Here is a 14,542-nt window from a genome sequence, read left to right on the forward strand (position 1 = left end):
CTTGTTATGGCAGCGCAAATGCTGACATTCTCCTCCAATACTGTTTCAAGTTGCCTCTTAAGGTCTAATTGTCTTAAGCTTGCAAACAAACAAGCTCTCAGTAGATGAGAGCGCCAATGTACATGGTAGGAAGTGACTTTGCAGTTCCACACATCGTGGCCACGATTTCACCAACAGGTGCGAGCTGATTGCGGGCGGCATCGGTGGTGTGTGGGGAACGCGCTCCTGACTCCAGCCCGCCCTCATACAGCAATCTTCTGTGGATGGGGCTTGTTAAGCCGACCAGCGGGGTCCCCAGCCAATTAACAGGAAGAAGGTCTGATGACGTCATCTGATGACGCATCATCAGCCGGTTTCCTTAAAGGGACCATGGCCAACTTTTCTTGACATTTGTGCTGTCAGTGTTTTACAGCATTGAGGTGCTGCAAACACTGACAAGCACTGCACAGAGGTGCACGGCTGCACCCAGGCTCTCCCATGACTCCCTCCAGATGCTTATGGAGGGAGTCACCGCATGCAGGGTGGTTCTCTTCCCTTCCAATGGATGGAAGAGATCTCCCCAGGACACCAACGGCACCTGGTTGCACATTGCACAGGAGGGCACAAGCCGGGATGTCGTCAGGAGGAATTGGCTGCAGTGACGCAAACCTTTCAATGATCTCAGTAGATCACAAACTGTTACTGCAAAGCCACACTCAACCTCATCCTGCTGTGCCACTCATCACATCCCCATCACTCTGCATTCCCTACCCTACTCCTGCACATCCCTATTCACACCATCTGACCTTGCACCTCCATCCATTCCTCTCTCTCTATCTACATTATTACATCCCCAGCTCACTAACGACTGCTCACACTCACCTTCATCCTTGTCCAATCACACCAACTAAAAAAACGCAAGGGTAGGCACTTGGGTGTTTTAGCCGATGTTCATGTAGACTTTCTGCTAATGTGTTGTCAAACATTGAAATCTTTACTTTGAACACTTTGTGATCTTGGACAGATTTGTGTGCACCTTTGGAACTAGTTTAATGAGTTGTAGTGAATGGTCAGACATAAGGGTATCCTGCACAATGGTGATGATTGTGAAAGGAATGGCTTGGGCATTACAGGGATACTTTATGGAGCTTGTGTGGGTGGTGTCAACCTGGTGCATCATGTGGCAGCCAGGCTGTAGAGCATCAAGTGAAGTAAATGTGGTCATGATGAGGCAATCCTTGGCCTCCCAGGCAGCAATGTGGTTGGGTGCTGATGCCCTGTGTACTGTGCAGCATCAGGTGATTGCGGAGAAGGTTGGTGTTGATGTTGGTGATGCTGGTGTGTTTAGTGATGTTGATGTTGGGGTTGATCGTGGTGGGATTCTGAGATCCAAGGTGAGATTTTGTCAAGGGCACCGATGCTGCTGGTATAGATGGCAGGTGAGGTTGAGATGACAGAAGCGATCTGTCCACGGTGAGAGAGGTTACTCCAAGGAGGTGACAGTGAATGGAGAATTCACTGCAAACACTTCCAAAATGCACGCAGCTCAAAAGTTTCTTCCAATTCCTGAAGGCTTCATCTTCTGACATTGGAAAGTGAACAACTGTGAAATGGTAGCTTTTATACTACATCTGCAGCTGTCAAGTTGCCAAAGCAATCGAAAGTCACTGAGATCCCCACTCCATTTATGTGGCGTGTTCCCCAAGGGACAGCAAAATCCATCAAAAAGTTGGTAAAATTTTAAGTGCCTGTTTTTAATCCTCTTAAATAGCACTAAACTACCTGTTAAGTACCGTAATGCAGTTGCCCGCCACTTGGTGTCAGGTCTGAATCCGCACAGAGACCTGACAGCTGAGAAAGTGACACGGAGACGAGTTTGGAGCGGGATCCCAACCCGATGTCAATCAGGGCCTTTTTGACAGCGGGCCCGCCTCCAAACCCGCACTTAGGAAGCGCAAAATGGAGGCCGCACACAGTATGAGATGAAAAAATCACTCCTAGGCGCCACTCTAGTTCACCTCTTCGTGGCACAATAGAGATTACTATCAAATGCCCAACAGCAAATTACCTGCATGCCAATCTGGCTCGAGGAATGTTTGTGACATAGATACTAATGGATTGGAGGAATAATAAAAAGTTGTGAAGAAATACGCTTCTCTCCTCGTGAATGAAGTTGCCCCTTTTAAAAAAAATTGGAGCCCTTAAGAGTCAGTTTCACACAGATAGTCTCTTTGAGAAAATGGAGCAATTATATTAAATCCACTATACATGATAATGCTGCTTCTCACTTGTACAGAACTGTACAAGAATCAAACAGTATGCTAGGGTTGGACATTAGGATAAGCTAGTACAAATGCACAAGAATGTTATGCACGATCTGATATGGCCCATTTTAAATCACAATAATATAGCACACCACCAATTAATTCAAATGCAATTTTAATTGACAGGACATCAAATAATTAACAATTTATCTTTTCATAATGCCATACAGTACAAACATAGTACAGTGCTGTACATAGCCAGTATTGGACATTGTAGAGTGCTGCACACAGCCAGTATTGGGCATTGTATAGAGCCAGTTTGGGCAGGTAATGTGCTGTATATGGGTAGTATTAGATACAGTATAAAGTGCACATAGAAGAAATAAAGAACGAACTTGTATTTATCTAGCACCCTTCACATTCTCAGAATGACTCAAAATGCTAGCTGGAGGGATAAATTTGACTAAGCCAAATGGGAATTATGGAGTACAGATAGTGCTGTGTACATAACCGTTCAGGTTATTCATATCCTATTCCATAGCTAATTTCTTAGATCATTACAATAAGAAAACAACACCTTAATATATAATATCTGCAATATATTAATGACTACAACTACAACTTGCATTTAAATAACGCCTTTAACGTAGGAGTGTTAGCAAACAAGATTTGACACCAAGTCACATAATGGGATATGAGGACAGGTGACTGAAAAGCTTTGTCAAAGAGGTAGATTTTAAGGAACGTCTTAAAGGAGGAGAGAGAGGTAGAGAGGGGGAGAGGTTTAAAGAGAGAATTTCAGAGCTTAGGGCATGAGATAAGGAGGGGCGAGATCACGGAAGGATTTGTACGCAAGAATAAGAATTTTAAAATCAATGCGAGCACTGGGGTGGTGGGTGAATGGGACTTGGGTGCGAGTTAGGACACAGGCAGCAGAATTTTGGATGAAATAAAATGTGCTTGAAATCAGAACATTTCAAAGATACTGACATGCACACTTATCCAGGAAGTGGGAGTGGGACTATGTTTACGTGACAGTGAGAGATTAATTTCCATTTTTCTTCTCAATGGAATTTTATCGGATAACTGTGCTAAGGATAAAACATTAACTTATTTTCACTACAATTTCAAAGGTGCATTTGAATAAAAACTGATATTTTATTCATTCACTATATAAATGGGCATAAAACCCTTATTGCCAAAGGGCTGGAAATTTGCAAATGTGGCATTCAGCCAACTAAGTGATGCCATGTACCAAATATTATTCATTATTTCTGATAATCGATACAGATCTGATTATAAATATAATTGTCCAGCACAGCTCTAAAATTACATCAGCCAATGAAACCCATGATGCCCCTTAATTGCAATATATTTGAATAATACAATAATCGGCAGTGTAATTTCCTGTCAATTCATAAAAACTATTTCTCGCTAAACTCACAATAGCTCTCCTTGTGCCCAGATGTACTGATTGGCATCCATCCCGACAATGAAGAGCGGACCAGAATTGCATGAAAACACTTCAGAAATTACTGACAATTACTACAAAAATGCACAAAAATGAAAACTGCGGGGTGATATCAAGGCAGTAGCATCATTCTGGCAGTTATCAACCAGTCGAGCTTACGCATCATCTGAACTTCTTAATTAGATTAGTGTCTCCAGTCATTCCCACGTATTCATTATTCTACTTATAAACTATCTAAATCCCTTCATTAGGTTCCAGCCTGTAACTCATTCCTGGGATATCTTCACTCACTTTCCATCGATATTATTATTGTTTTCTGTCTGTAAGAATGTATGTTTTTAGTCTTCCTTCAATCAAATTCATTCCAGGTCACATAGATCATTGTCCTTTCAATTCGTCCCTTCAGCCAATTATATCCCAAAGCCAGCAATCAATCTGATCCCAGAATCATGAATATAGTGGCATTTCTGATTGGTAAATTTTGTGACTGAACCAATGGCACGCTATCAAAAATAATTTAGAAAAATTTAAAATCACCGTAAAATCATAGAAATTTATGGCGGAGGGAGGCCATTTGGACCATCGTGTCTGTGCCGGCCGAAAAAGAGCTATCCAGCCTAATCCCATTTTCCAGCTCTTGGTCTGTAGCCTTGCAGGTTATGGCATTTCAGGTGCATATCTAAGTACTTTTTAAATGTGATGAGGGTTTCTCCCTCTACCACCCTTTCAGGTTGTGAGTTCAAGGCCCCCACCACCCTCTGGGGGAAAAATGTTCTCCTCAACTCCCCTCTAATCCTTCTACCAATTATTTTAAATCTATGCCCCCTGATTATTGACCACTTTGCTAAGGGAAATAGGTGCTTCCTATCCACTCTATCAAGGCCTCGCATACTTTTATACGCCTCAATTAAGTCTCCCCTCAGCCTCCACTGTTCCAAAGAAAACAATTCCAGCCTAGCCAATCTGTCCTCATAGCTAAAATTCTCTAGTCCTGCCAACATCCTCGTAAATCACCTCTGTACCCTCTCCAGTGCAATCACATCTTTCCTATAATATGGTGACCAGAACTGTGTGTAGTACTCTAGCTGTGGCCTAACTGGTGTTTTACAGTTCTAGCATAACCTCACTGCTCTTATATTCTATGCCTCGACTAATAATCACCTTATCTATCTGTCCTGCTACTGTTAGTGATCTGTGGACATGCACTCTAAGGTCCCTCTGTTCCTTTACACTTCTCAATATGCTACCATTTATTTTGTCTCTTTTGACTTGTTAGCCCTCCACAATGCATTACCTCACATTTCTCTGGATTGAATTCCATTTGCCACTTTTCTGCCCAACTGATCAGTCCATTGATATTTTCCAGCAGTCTATAGTTATATTCCTCACTATCAACCACATGGCCAATGTTTGTATCATCTGTAAACTTCTTAATCATGCCCCCTACATTCAAGTCTAAATCATTGATATATACCAAGGGACCTAGTACTGAGCCCTGTGGAACCCACTGGAAACAGCCTTCCAGTGACAAAAATGCCAGTCGACTATTACCCTTTGCTTCCTGCCACTGAGTCAATTTTGGATCCAGCTTGCCACTTGGATTCCATGAGCGTTTACTTTTCTGACCAGTCTACCAAGTGGGACTTTGTCAAAAGCTTTGCTATAATCCATGTAGACTACATCAAACATGCTACCCTCATCGACCCTCCTTGTTACCTCCTCAAAAAATTAAATCAAGTTAATCAAACACGACCTTCCTTAATAAATCCATGCTGACTGTCCTTAATTAATCTGTGCCTTTCTAAATGACGATTAATACTGTCCCTCAGAATTTTTTCCAAAAATTTGCCCACCACCGATGTTAGACTGACTGGCCTGTAATTATTCGGTCTGTCCCTGTCACCAGTTTTAAACAATGGTACAATGTTGCCAGTCCTTCAGCACCATGCCTACAGCCAGAGAGGATTGGAAAATGATGGACAGTATAGCCAGAGAGGATTAGAAAATGATGGAACCATGATAGTTCCCCAGTCCTACCTGGCCTAAAACTGGTCTGGTTCTGCTCATTGGTTCCAGGCCCCATTGCTGCTGCTGTCTTCAGCTCCAAGCATGTCTCCATTTCACTTTCCACGGCTCCAAGCCCAAAGCAGGTCCTGGCTCCTGTTGCTGCTTTACAGACCTGGACTTCACCACTGGTGCTATCTCCTGCCCAGATGTTCTACCTCCCAGCTCCAGGCTTTGCTGCCATCACTTCCTTGATCACCATAGACTTGGAAACAGCTGGATTAGATTCAGTCAGAAAACTGTTGCGAAGTCTGGGATGGAGTGGAGGCTAAAATTGATAGCTATTTGCAAATGCACAGAACAAACACATCTGGATCCCTCCAAACTGTTTCTGAAGAGATATGAGATTATTTCTACAGCTATTTTAGGGGTCAAAAACTTCGAGGTTGCGCTGATTGAAGCTTTCAATACTTTGATGGGAATAGGCAAATGTGATACAGACGAATTCTTCATGTTGACAAAAGGTTTAAATATTGGGATCATTCGTTAAAAATAAGGGAGGAAGTAGCAATGAAGTAATGTCAGGCAGGACTTCATTCACCCACAGGGCAATTGAGCCATGGGATAAACAACCAGCAAAGATGGATCCAAGACTCAATTATTTGAGTTTTTTCTGATTGCTACTTTAAAATATCTGCCCCAACTATCTTATTTCTCATCACATCCATCAATGCCTTCTCTCTCCAAAAACTATCTGGTTGACTCTTGACCAATTTATACTGTTCACCTGCTTTCCTTTGTCTCTTCTAACTTCCTACTTTTAACTTCTGAGCCCTGACATTTGAACTCTGCCATGCTGAAAAATGTGTCGAGATCAATTTTGTCAATCCCGTTCATGAAGTTGACAACTATGAAATCCCCTCATAGCATTTCCTTTTCCAAAGGGAGCAAGCCCAACATGCTTAAACTTTGTTTCATAACTTAAGATTCCTGATACCTGGAATATTCTTGGTTGCTCAAAGCTGTACCCCCTTGAGGGCAATAATATCCTTCCTGTTATCTCATCTTCCCAGGGTACACGCAAAGTGCCATTCTGAATTGGCTGCTGGGAGATGTGAGCACGTGAGCCAATTATGATTCTCCATCTGACTTTCCGTCCCTTCCATGAGGAAGTAACTGACCTCCACTCATGCCTCCATGCAGCAATGTGCTGAGATTGGGAATTCAGTATTGTGGAGGAAACCAAACGCGTGTTCAATCGTACATTCGTTGGTGCCACACTTTGCTGCTCTAACATTTTCAAATGATTTTTTTTCCCCTTGCTGAATCTCTCGTCACACACCTTCCAAGTCCAGGGCTAATTGTTAGAGATCTCCACCAATATGGTCTGCAACTAACTGTTTGGAAATGCACAAGCACAGGTTGGGCTCACTGACCTTCTGATTTTGTTACTCGGCCTGTGGAAAAAGTCTCTGCTCAAAGCCGACTACTGGAGGCACAATTTGGGCATCAGCAACTCAGTGTGCACGTATGTGTGGAAATTGTAATATTTTATTCACGTTTTGAATGTAATTTTTATGGAATTTATATACTACCTTTGCATCTTTAAATCTGCTTGATCTGCAGATTACCTGTTTGCAGTTATGAATCAATACCTCTGGGAAGTGTGACATAACATTCGGGCAGCACATCAAAGTACAATGTTCTCTCCCGGTGGGAGAAGCTGCAAACCCCCGTTTCATGTGTATTAGTCAGTGCAGCTCAGATAGAAAAATGAGCGAAGCTGAAGGATTAAGCCTCGTGAGGCTAAGTGTTAGTATGTGAACGTGTTGTGCTCATGTGCCACCCTTAGTCCCCAACTTTATTAATGCAGTGATATTATTACGCTTTCCGTAGTTCCCTCTTCATTTTTGGCTAGCTTTTCGTTCCGTGAAGTGTGCTGAATGACACCATATTAATCCACAAATAGAAAATAGGAAAATAAAATTGACCAGTAAACCACATCTGCCACCTAATCACAGAACATGTTTCAAACTCAATATGCTTACATTACTGATCTTTATGATGTCAGGCCGCTTTATCAAATAGTGTTATTGGCAGAAACAGGTTATTTGCATGAGATTTTTCTCATCAAGGTCCATTTCCAACTGTTCATTTACATAGCATATTGCCATTTGGTCTACAAATCTGACTTCCAGGGATCAACTACTTTCTAACTATGTAATCTTGTACTTTAAAGGGTTTAGAATTAACAGCTGTTTACCCAGTAAGGTGTCAAAAAATTCAGGTTCAATTAAACTGTCTGCTCTCTTATTTTCATAGTCAAGAGTCCAAAAACACAACTTGATGATTTAGGAAGGTGACAGGCATATGTTAAAAGTTGGAGAGTCCAAAATCCTTCCAATGAAGGTTTGTTTAATTATATAACCCATCATAATGCACAATAATATGATAGCATAGCAATAAGCAAATACATAGGAAGTGTTAATATACAAATTGAGTACTGTGTTGTGCACTTCACCTTCAGAATAGCAGATGGCTGAGAGTGCATTGCAAGGCATTCACATTGGACTCAATTGTGTTTTTAGCCTGGAAGAGCAATGCTCAAGCCGTTCGTCAATCTCATACAAATCCTATAATGGGTCCAAACCATGAGCACACCTGTAGAGAATTTTAAACTTATTTTCTATAAGAAACGCAATATTTCTAGTTCAGATTTTGCAGAAACCTTTACATCTTGAGTTGCCAGTAGCAACACTTCCCTTTACAGGTGACATTATGGCTAATTTATTCTTCACATCTTGTGACATAAGTGTCATTTGACATCTGATACCATATGAGATGAGGGTTAATTAATAAAAAAGCATTTATCAGATAAACTGACAGTAGGAAATCACGTATTTCCAGCATTTTCAGCCTTTAAAGAAAATATATATTTTTTAAATCTCAAGTAGCAAGAGTATTTTAAAGAAAACCAATACATGCTATTTTACAGAATTCTAGAACCCATCTCTATCAAAACATCTCCATGCAACACTTTTCATATTTCACACAGATAACATCACAAGTCAGAACAGTCGGCACTGTGAAAAAAAAAGTTTCATAGCAACATGATCAGAATCAGCTCTAAATCTGTGCATTTATTTAAAACTAAAATGCACACCTTTCCTCGTTTTAATCTGAACCCCACTCACGAGGCTAACAACTTTGTGGCTTGTGAATGATCAGGCCAGCACATTCATGGCATCCAAACCATAGCCTAAGACTTCTCACCATGCATCCTTTTTGAACATATTACCTTAGCATTGTATTAAAACGGACAAAAATATTAATGTGAAATATTCAATACCCTGTTAATGTGCAGTAATGAGGGGATGAATATCACAAAACGTATAACAAGATAAACCTTCAATAAAGGGCTTCCATGTAGATTGCTTGTCATCTGACAAATGATCCTCTTCGCATCTGCAGTCTTTCTGATGCATCTTGTCTTGTCTCCCGATTGTAACCAGACTATGGCCTTTGCGCCCCTGAATTTGCCTCTCTCCTTCTAAATTTCAAATATGACATCCTCACTGTGTTGGAATAATAACCTATCACAGTATAGTCTCCTTGCTCTCATCCTTTCTCGGGAACACACACCCCTGGATCCCCTTATCAACCCTTCCAGCTACAATCTTCAAACTTTTTTCTTGCAAACCCAAGTTTAATATCACCCAGTTTTCTCTCTTTGACTGATTCTGACCTTAGTGGTAACTTGTACTGGATGATTCCTTCACCAAGGGCTTCCTTCAGTTGTTGTTGTTGTTTTAAATGTTGAGGTATAAACACATCAACATAAACAAGAAAAAAACACTCGTTATCTTTTTTTTTCTAACTGATGCACAGACCCTACCATTCCACCTCAAATTCAAGTCGTCTATCTTTCTCAATGGTCTCATTGTGAATAGAGAATGAACAACTCAGAAATATATGAACCTTACCATACAGTCGCTGGGGCAAGATCTGACCGAATACCCCGATTCCAAGTACTTGTGTAGCATTGATTCGAACTCCTCATATTTTTCCTGAGCGTGTTGGTCTTCCATCTGGTAAGCCCTGATGCATTCGCTGCAGACAGACATAGCCCCTCCATCATCACTGATCCGCATATCCAAACTGCAGTTTAACCCGTTCGGGTTGACATAATCCCGCAAAAGATCAGCAATGGTGTAAGAGTGACAGAAGTCGAGCCTTAAATGACTGAAGTAAGACCACAAGCAGGCAGAATCCAAACCTTTGGGAAATCGGCAGGCTGCCTCCAAATCTTCGACAGGCTCAGTCAAATTGGTTAGAGAAAGATCGCATTGACCCCTCCTCTGTCTTTGAACCCCCGCGTGTGATGTAGTCAGGTTACGACTCCCAGTGGGGTCACTCCAGATCTTCCCCGCTGTCTCCCCGCTCCTCAATTTCGTGCAGGCGCAAGAACAAAAATAATCAGACAAGAGGACGGCGAAAAGGAGCAGAGACGCTAAAGACATTTGCCATTTCTCTGCCCTCTGTGAATCGACGCAGGGTTTCTCGTTTGCTGTGGGTGCAGAACAGATTTTCAAGACGGCATTACACATCCAAGCACCCCTGATCATATTTTGGAGGGGAGGAAAGGTGGGGAAAAAGGGCGGCTTTCCAATTTCTCCTAGTTCCCAATGTCACTTTTGCAGCATGGCTGTGTGGAGAGATGCAACAGAGGGGTGCAAATCCCCCACCATCGCCTGGTCAAAAATAATCCATTGCATTTTGCAGGAGACTGCATCTTCCATCTGGACAAAACAAAAAGGGAGATTTTTTTTAAATTTTGGTAATATAAATAAATAAATAAGCCATACACAACATCCCACCCCCTCCCCCCACCACCTACCCTCCCTCTTTCCCTCCCCTTTCGGTGTTGTAGGCTTCCTGATTTTAAAAAAACAGAGCGCACCCACTATTAGTGCGAGAGGCGCACGATCCTTTAGGAATGAATCGCGAGTATCGTTTTTTTCCTGCTCTCCTCCGCCGGTGTCCTTGTCCGTTTCCTGGGTCTCATCCTCGTGCCTTGACCCCTGTTGGCTTTTTGTTCTCTCTCTTTTCTTTCCCTCCCCGCCACCACCCCCCCTCCCCCCCCCCCCCTCAACCTTCCAACCTCAAATTGTCGCCATCTTCAACGCGATGAGTACACCTTGAGATGTTCGGGGCAGGTCCTGGCGCCTGCGCTCTGCTCCGGCTTCGGCGAAATTGACAGAGCCATTCAGAGAGACTGAAATTGCCCGAACCATTCACTCCCAGTGATCACACACACACTCACTCACATACACCAGACAGACAGGGACTCAACATCACAAGCCACGCACATCCACACTTGCAATCTGCCATTCCCCATCTTTCTCTCTCTCTCTCTCTGTGCCTCAAGATTCACGCATTTTAAGTGAGATGCAGCTTGGCAACAGATGCAGGAGAGGAGTGTGGTGCTGGTGATGGAGGGGTTGGGGGCGGAGGGGAGAGAGAAGAGAGATGCGGCTAAGCTTTCAGCACCGGCTATTCACATCCCAGAAAGTCGCCGAGATAGTCCCCTTCTATTCATGAATGATATAGGGGATGTTTATTCTTGTGCACATATTTGATAAATACGCTGGTGACATCAGCTATATTCAAGTGACTAGTATACGAGAACATCCTAAAGGATCTGGATTAAAGACATGGGCTAAGGGCCGGCAAATGGATTTTAATGCAACAATAAGCAAATGTGTGGTTATATACATTGGAACATAAAATGAATACATAATGAGGGAATGCCCGTTTGCAAAGGACAAGATGGATTTGGGATGTTTCATGGCCATTCATTGAAAGTATTCAATGTGAAGTGGTTATGAATGAGGATAATCATGTACTGGGATTCATCTCAAGAGCATTTCACAATATGCCCAAAAAAGTTATTTAACTTCTATACATTATTGGTGAATTCTAATTTGGAATGATTCACACCGTTTTGAGTATTCTGTTTTCAAAGGATATTGAGGTGCGTCCTTAAACGTGCTATCACCTCCCAAATCCATGCCCATATTTCCCATAATACCACATCTAAATCTGTCCAATCAGGTTTCCACACTTGCCACAGCACTGAAATGGCACTAACCAAAGACATAACTGAAATCCTCTGTGACTGTAATTATGGTGTGTTTTCCCTCCTAATCCTCCTTGACTTCGCTGTAGTCTTTGACATGATCGACCACAGTACCATGCTTCAAAGCCTCTCCTATCTTGTCCAGTTTAGTGGTACTGCCCTTGGTTCCTTTCAATCTTACCTATCCAATCCTAGCTAGAGCATTTCTGGAAAAGACACCTCTGGATTCCCCAAGGATCTATCCTTTGGTCCTTCCTCATCGACACGCTGTCCCTTGGCAACATCATTGGAAGACATGGGATTACTTCTACATGCACACTAAAGACACCCAGTCCTGCCCCTCCTAGTTCTGCAAGGAAGGTTAAAAAAAAAGCTTACCATTTTGGGCCTCTTCTGGCAGGAAAGCTACTGAGGCGTTCAACTCAGGCTATTGAGTCAAAATTGCAGTCAGACTTCAGTGATGCCATCAGGATCCAATATGCAACATGTGGCTTTGGGCAGGTGTCCTTGCCACCTGCTCGGTAGAGAAGGATAAAAAGGGAAAAGATTAGCTCCCGGCAGTTCCAGGGCAGGTAAGTTGGCTGTACGAATTTAGCTGCCCACCCGCCTTGTTTCCGCTGCAAGGGCAAGATTAAAATATGCCCCAAGTTTTATTGCTGTACTTGCATTGGAGGCTGTTCAGAGAAGGTTCATTTGGTTGATTCTGGAGATGAGGGGGTTGACTTATGAAGAAAGGTTGAGTAGGTTGGGCCTCTACTCATTGGAGGTCAGAAGAATGAGAGGTGATCTTATCGAAACATATAAGGTAATGAGGAGGCTTGACAAGATGAATGCAGAAAGGATATTTTCACTCATAGGAGAAACTAAAACTAGGGAACATAGTCTCAGGATAAGGTGCATTCCATTTAAAACTGAGTGAGGAGGAATTTCTTCTCTCAGAGGGTTGTAAATCTGTGGAATTCTCTGCCCCAGAGAGTTGTGGAGGCTGGGTCATTGAATATATTTAAGGTGGAGATAGACAGATTTTTGAGGATAAGGGAATAAAGGGAAGTGAAGCTGAGTCCATGATCAGATCAGCCATGATCTTATTGAATGGCGGAGCAGGCTTGAGGGGCCAAATGGCCCACTCCCGCTCCTATTTCTTATGTTCTTGTGTATACTTAGCATGTCGTTTTCAACCATGGAAGATCCAAGTTTGTTCAAGATCCAGTTACATACAGCATACAGATGTTGTGGTAGAAAACCATGATATTTCTGGTAAACCAGAGGAGATTTTTCATCAGTAGTCATCAGCATCTGTTTCAGGAACAGACCATAAACCACACATTCCTGAATCTTGGCATTTTAGGGACAAATCTCAGCGGAAATTCATTGATTTGTCCTTTGGAAACTCACATTCCAGAAGAAGGACCTTCACAGACTGGTGAAACAGATTAAATTTAAGAGAAGTGTGAAGTGATGCATTTTGGGAAGAAGAATGAGGAGAGGCAATATAAACTAAATGCTACAATTTTAAAAGGGGTGCAGGAACAGAGAAACCTAGGGGTATACATACAGAAGTCTTTGAAAGTGGCTAGACATGTTGAGAAGGCTGTTAAAAAAAATCACATGGGATCCTTGGCTTTATAAACAGAGACAGAGAGTACAAGAGCAAAGAAGTTATGCTAAACCTTTATAAATCACTTCCTAGGCTCTAGCTGGAGTATTGTGTCCAAATCTGGGCACCTCAGTGGAAGAATGTCCAGGCCTTGGAGAGAGTTCAGAGGAGACTTGCTTGAATGCGGGACTTCAGTTATGCGGAGAGACTAGAAAAGCTGGGGTTGTTTTCCTTAGAGCAGAGAAGTTAAGGGGAGATTTAGTAGAGGTGTCCAAAATCATGAAGGGTTTTGATAGAGTAAATAAGGAGAAATTGTTTCTGGCAGAAGGGTTGGTAACCAGAGGACATACATTTAAGATATTTGACAAAAGAGCCAGAGGGGAGATGAGGAGATTTTTTAAACGCAACAAGTTGTTATGATCTGGAACGTACTGCCTGAAAGGGTGATGGAAGCTGATTCAATAGTAACTTTCCAAGGGGAATTGAATAAATACTTGAAGGGGAAAATTTTTCAAGGCTATGTTGAAAGGGCGGGTAGTGGGACTAATTGGATATTTCTTTCAAAGGGACTGCACAAGCACATTGGGCCAAATGGTCTCCTTCTGTGCTGTATAAATCGATGATTGGATTAATCTTTTCACCATTGTAGTCATTTGAGAGCTGTTTTAGAGAGTTTTTATTTGTGCATAAATGATTTGGCAAGACATCTATCCACCATCCAAGCAATATAGAGTGCTCACTTGATAGAGGTGCGTATCTCCAATTACTTCAGCGATCTGCTGAGGGAATCTTTTAGAGGGCTACAAAGACATTCCATGCCAACCAGTTTCTTTTGGAAATGTGGTAGAAAGTCTCTATATGCATGAACTATGACCTTGTGTGTTGCAGCTGAAAGAGGAGGGCTGTGTAACATGGCCAAATTCATCCTTCTTAATAACAAAGTAGAAAGAAGATCAGAACGCCTGGAGGTTCGATGCTTGATACAGCTGTACTTAAAAACCATCATGAGGAGCAAGGTGACATTTTACTTGTTATTTCTTAATCCAGAGACTTAGGCTTGCAGTGCCTTCACTGGTAGCTTATCCTAG

At 42.3% G+C, this 14,542-nt stretch overlaps 1 protein-coding gene across 1 annotated transcript in view; it reads right to left on the reverse strand.

Annotated features, from left to right (window-relative positions):
- nalf2 (NALCN channel auxiliary factor 2) overlaps nt 1-10,343 on the reverse strand; it is a 507,847-nt gene extending 497,504 nt beyond the window's left edge. The window contains exon 1 of the mRNA XM_070882035.1: nt 9,702-10,343. Coding sequence (XP_070738136.1) covers nt 9,702-10,343 — 642 coding nt within the window. The remainder of the gene's footprint in view (nt 1-9,701) is intronic.
- Nucleotides 10,344-14,542: the final 4,199 nt, after the last annotated feature.

This window comes from Pristiophorus japonicus, chromosome 6 (assembly GCF_044704955.1).
Source record: "Pristiophorus japonicus isolate sPriJap1 chromosome 6, sPriJap1.hap1, whole genome shotgun sequence".
Lineage (NCBI taxonomy): Eukaryota > Metazoa > Chordata > Chondrichthyes > Pristiophoridae > Pristiophorus > Pristiophorus japonicus.